The following is a 6,000-nucleotide window of genomic DNA, read 5'->3' as shown; positions in this document are numbered from 1 at the left end:
TCTGCGCGCGCAATCCCGGGACAAGGATCCGCGCGGCGCGCGCAATTGCCCTGGAAACCTCTGCGCGCGCACGCGCAAACGCGGGGCGGGGGAGGACTGAGCTAAGGGTTTAGCAGCGGAAGGAGGGGTTTACCCTTCCAGTCGACCGGCGCTGCCCCGAAGGTGGACGCGCGCGCCGCCCATCTCCCTCGGGTGGAGCGTCCCTTCCAGCACGCGCCCGGCCGCGCGCTCTCCAGCCCCTCCCCCTCCGCCCCCCCTCCCCCCCCACTTCACACGCACCCTTGCCCTCCTCCCGCATTTGTGCGCCGGTGCAGCAGGCAGTGGGAGCATCCGGGCACTTCCGCAGCCGAGCGGCGATCCGGGCGGCGGCGGCGGCGGTGGCGGTGGCGGTCGAGTAGGCGGTCGAGGAGCTCCCATGGCTGGGACCAGGCTGGGGGAAGGCAAAAGCGGGGAGAGGCCTTAAGCCCGAGCCGCGGCGGGGTGGGTCCCGAGGGAGGCGGAGCGGGAAGCGCTCTCGCGGGCGGAGGAGGGCCGGGAGCGGGGCTCGTTGAGTCTCTAGTGCGTTCGCCTGGCCAGCCGGGGCTCTGGAGATGCATCTGCATCAGGTCCTCACCGGAGCTGTCAACCCTGGAGACAACTGCTATTCCGTGGGCAGCGTCGAGGATGTCCCCTTCACGGTGAGCGGTGTCCGGGAGCCCGAGGGGGAGAGACCGCAGTCTCTACGCGGGGGCCAAGACCCCCTGTCCCCGGCCCACCCCTCCCCGGGAGGCTGCGAGGTGTTGGTAGGCCCCACCCGAGTTCCCTTTGCACCCCAATTTAGCGGGGCGGGCCGTGGGACTGTGATTCCTGCGGCTGCTGTAGGAAATTGCCAGTCAGGGGAAAGGTTTAGGAATCCACCGCCCTGTCCGCCCTCAGCAAACGGGCCCCGGGGGTGACTGCACCAGACGGTCCCTCTCCTAGGATGGCCCCGGGTCTGCGGTGGAGGAAGGTGAAACCGCTGAAAGCCCAGAGCGTCCATTTCGCACCTGCGTCCGTTTCGCACCTGCTCTCGGCTTGGAGGCGCAGAGACTCGGTCTTGTCTCGTCGCGGAGCGTGGAGGCGATGCTGCGCCTGGCTCCCCCTGCCCGTTGTGTTAGGACATTGAGGAGCCGCTGGAGCCGGTGGCTTTAAGCCCAGCCCTCCGTACCTCCTGATATGCAGAATCTTAATTCCAACAAGAAAATGGAAAAATTCATTCTCTGCCTCCGAGAAATTTAGAATGGAATAATTAGAGTGACAGCGGCCTGGAGAGCTCTTATTTATCACGAGATCACGGTTTGGTAACCTCCCTAGATAATATTTTAATCCGTTTGCAAGGTAGGCAGGTTGGTTTGTTTTAAAGATAGGGCAATGTGAAAATTTTGTGACAGTGTTTTTCCTGTTTGTGAGATTAAAGTGTATGTAAACGATAATGTGTTAGAACCTCTTAAAAATCTGGATGAGATAGACATGTTTCTCAAGGAGCTTGGATGGATTAATCCTTTTGAGAATGGAATGTTGTTAGTATAGCCAATTCAAACCAAGCTCTAGAGCTTCATTTACCCACAGAGAGACTCCCACGGATTAACATGAGTTTCTTTTTTGTGTTAAATTTAGACATGGTCCTCCTCGGAAGGAACTGTAGACAATTAGACCTCGATTAAATACACATTGTTGTTAATAACCATTCTCCTTGATGAAATTGGAAATAGCATAATGGTATGCTTTTTAGACAAGGGAAACACTCTGATCTGATGTCTGCTTTCCAGTAGCATGTTTTTAAAGCTGCAGAAATAAGAAAAGCTCCTGCAAAACTGCAGAATCATTATGTAGCACAGTGCATTCAGGAGCAGAATTTATCTATCATTGTGATACATTAGAAATAACCCCATAAGATTGCTTTTTGGCCATTTTAATTTTAAATGTAATCAACTTGGCTTTGTAGCAGTTTAGACTGAACCCTTAAAAAATATAATTTGCCTGACTTATATTGTTACACCTATCCCTATCAATGGTGTCATCTGTGTTTTGTGTACTTGTGACTTAAAAGATCCATATAGTGTTGAGCTTGGGCTTCAAGTGTGTAGACAATTTGGTAGAGCGGTGTCTCATTGTGAGGCTGGTATATAGGGCTAAACAGGTTCAGGTGCAGTCTGGAAAAGCCAGTGCCAGAACCATTAGTGGTGCACAGGTGTGGTTATGCTGTAGGCTGCCCATGACCAGGTCCTTGGAATCATTTTCAAATCTTTTTCCACCTCCCTCTTTCAACCTGTCACCAAATCTAGCTGAGTCTCTGCAGTGACTACCAGATTTACCCCTTTTCATGCCCTTAGTTACCAGCTTATTGTAGAACCTTATTTGTATTACTTAATATTAAAAACTTCCAAACTGTCTTCCTGACATCTCTGATCACTTCAATTCATCCTCCACACAGCTGCTGGTATAATAATCTTCAAATAGCATTTCACCATATCATTCTTGGTTCAAGAATATGTAGTTGTTTCTAAGAGCTGTGGTGTGAAATTTAAATTTGTCAGATATTCTTCCATCATCTTTGACTTTACATTTGATTATATATACTCCTCATCTTGGCCCCTCTGCTGTAGACATACCAATCTTCTCACTCTAGCCTACATTTTTATGGTGCAACAAGAGAATCCTTGCTTTTTGTTTTCCCAAATAATGACTCAAAATTTACCTGCTTTAGGATGCCTACCTGTGACACTGATTATTTTGGCCCTTTGGCATTTACACACCCATGTTGCACACCATCTCATTTTAATATCTTAGCTTTTTAAAAATATTTATTCATTTTGGTTGTGCCTGGTCTTAGTTGTGGCATGTGGGATCTTTAGTTGCGGCATGTAGGCTTCTTAGTTGCGGCATGTGAACTCTTAGTTGTGGCATGCATGTGGGATCTAGTTCCCCGACTGGGGATTGAACCCTGGCCCCCTGCATTGGGAGCATGGAGTGTTACCCACTGGACCACCAGGGAAGTCCCAATATCTTAGTTTTGAATGCACTGATCCAGTTATAATTTTGCCTTGAACTAGAAATGACATTTTGGACTCTATGAAGAACAGAGTTGCTTGAAAAAAATGAGAAGAAGCTGTTTTCAAGTACTCAGGAATCAGCTAACAATTATTTCAATGCCTGTGTTAGTATAGTAAAAATGAAATTAAAAAAAAAGGTAAAACTCCTTTATGTAGAGCATGCCATTTGATTTGTATAGCAATCAGATGAAAAAACTTTAGTTCTGGGTCAGATGACTAACAAGGGGACCAGCCGGGACTGGAATGGAGGTCTTGTGACTTCTCATCTGGTGGGCTTTTCTCTGTAGTATGTTTCTTTCCTGTCAGAGTTCTTGCTCTGAAGGGTGTGTATATGTGGGGAAGGTCTAGACATGTCCAGTGTAGAAGGTAAGACTGTCCTGCAGCTAGCCAGTGGTAACCTGAGGACCTTTTCAAAATAGGGCAGATCATTTATTTCAGAGTCTATAAGCAAAGTTTTTGAAAAGGAATTGTTCTAAAAGAATTTTGAAGTGTTCATGACATTGTAATTGAAAAACAGTCTGTTATATGTATATTGCACTGTGCATGGGAGGTGGAGGGTGGTGGTGGTGTGATCGGCTGGGCAATGAATGTCTGCTTGGTTATGTTGTCAGGGCACGATCTCTACTGTGTTGACATGGTGATGCAGTTGGTAGTGGACAAACCCAGTGATGAGTGCTTTTAGTGCTAGCATGTGGGCTGTGATGGTTTTCACTTGTGTTTTGGCAGTTAGGAGTTTTTTAAAACACTCAATTGTAATTTTATAAATACACTTGTATAAATATCACCTTTCGATCATTCTGTTCTTTTCAATGTAAGATCTGAGTCCTGGGAAATATTGTTATCCTGTAATAAGTCAGGTCCCAGGTAGTCCAAAGGTTGATGTATGAGCTTTGTTGTAGTTTATTTTGCCATCGATACATTTCCAACTACCTTCTTACAGGTAAGTGGATGTTTTAAGGCTTAATGCAACAGATAGTTTAAATTTCTCCTTATTTATGTTGTTTATTACTTTCTGAAAATAGTCCTTAGTTTTTTTTAATTTTACTTTTCTGTAAGCATTAGAATATTCATTAACATAGTGATGGTACATGATGATTATTAATATAATTAAAATATTTTTTTCACCTAAAGGGTACAGACTATGTTTTCAGATATATAGGAGCAGTTGATGTTACTCCATTCTGATATGAATTCAACACATTGATGAAAAAAGTTTACAGAAATTAGTAAGTCATTTCCACTTTCAGGGGGCTTATAATATACTGGCAGAGATAAAAAATGATGTACATAATTACAATGTAAGTCAGATTAAAGAGATCACATATAGTTGGGAATTAAAAAGATTTCATGAAAGATTGACACTTGGAAAGACAGAGTAGTATTAGGCATTTCTAGATGGTAAGAACAACAAAAGCCAAGGATGGTGTGATATAAAGGATACATTATTGGGTGACTATTCCTTCACAAAAGTGATTAAAAAAACAAAACAAAACACAGGACTTTAAAAAAACCCCACAGGGCTTCTTTATTAAGTAGCGAATACTGTTAGAATTTTGAAAAATATGATTTGCAAACATTACCCTTAGCTTTTTAGGAAAATATATTTGTATTCTGACATTCTTGACTTTTGTTTTTTTTTTTTTGTTTTTTCTAGTAGTGAATGAAATGAATGAAAAAAACATTTATTTAAAAGTTAGAAGATAATGTTATGTTACATGTTATATATGTCATATATGACCTTTTTTTGGGCATTTAGATATATTTTTATTCTACTGTAGCATAATAACATTCTAGTCCTAGAATTATGGCAATACCGAACTTTGAAAATAATCAGCTTGTTTATACATTTACAAATGTTTGTTGAACATATGGATGTGTGTGGCTCTGTGGAGATTAAAAAAAAATAATAAAAAAGAACAAAAAAAATAGTCCGGATTTCAGGGAATTTACTAAAAAAGTTTAGGAAACTGGTAATCTATCTACTAGGGGAGTTAAGATGTATACTTAACCACAGCAGGTCAGCTGTGTGGTATTGTGAGGCACTTAAATTCTTGTGGGAATTCAGAAGGAATAAGAGATCACTTTTGGCCAGGGGAATTGGAGAGTTGGACAGAAAAATGCTTTTGTACTGGCTGGTTATCAATAGGTATAATGACTTTACCTATTAGCCTATGCTGAGAATAAAGGGAAAGACAGAAGTCAAGAATTTAGAACGGGCTTGTTTCCCAAGAGAAATTGGCCCATTTATTCTTGGAGAGTAGCTTCTTGTTTATTTAAATTCATATCTTTTAGAGTTTGTGGCCTTGTGTTTGGTGTCAGCCTGTAGGTGAATATGAGGTTCTATAAGTTTTTACTTATGTCCCTAGGTAGATTGTTAATTAGCCTGCCTTCTAGAGTGAGAAGACTCCTAGCAGCTACCCTGAAACTCTGGTATAACCCCAAATAATGCCTCCTCAGAAATGGGAAGTCAGAGACCAACTACTTATATGACATTGGCCAAATCGCTGAAACTTTTTAGGTTTTTCATCTGTAAAATGAGGTACTTAAATTAGGTTCTCTTTAACTATTCAGACCTTGGATGGCATTTATACAGACCTCTCTAGAGATTTCCAAGGGGCAAAAGAGAAGATGGACCAGAAACATAAAGTGACTGTGGTGAGGATATAGGTCTAGCACCTCTGTGCCCCGCCACTTGTATGTATGTACGAGACTGTTGGTCAGACTTTACAGTCAGGGAGCCTGACTTCCTTTTTGGCTCAGGGATTAAGCCATGCAGAGCCTTTGTGAAGTAGTGGTTCTTCTTCGGGCTCACAGTCGAGAAGGAGGCTCTTGTTTATGATTGTATCCTCAGTATCTGGTAGATGGTACTGTCAGAGTACAGTGCGGAGTGGGAGATGGGCCAGGGTGATGGTATTCAGCCACCCACTAA

General features: G+C 43.4%; 1 protein-coding gene across 2 annotated transcripts in view; it reads left to right on the top strand.

Annotated features, from left to right (window-relative positions):
* The first annotated feature begins 414 nt into the window (after nt 1-414).
* Nucleotides 415-6,000, top strand: part of DMXL2 (Dmx like 2) — a 174,489-nt gene continuing 168,903 nt past the window's right edge. For both annotated transcript variants that reach the window (XM_082620084.1, XM_082620083.1), the window contains exon 1: nt 415-677. In XM_082620084.1, coding sequence (XP_082476210.1) covers nt 591-677 — 87 coding nt within the window. In that variant the 5' untranslated portion in view covers nt 415-590. The remainder of the gene's footprint in view (nt 678-6,000) is intronic.

The sequence above is a fragment of the Mesoplodon mirus genome (genome assembly GCF_964341445.2).
Source record: "Mesoplodon mirus genome assembly, chromosome: 4".
NCBI classification, from domain to species: Eukaryota; Metazoa; Chordata; class Mammalia; order Artiodactyla; family Ziphiidae; genus Mesoplodon; species Mesoplodon mirus.
This window is presented reverse-complemented; position numbering and strand designations above follow the sequence as displayed.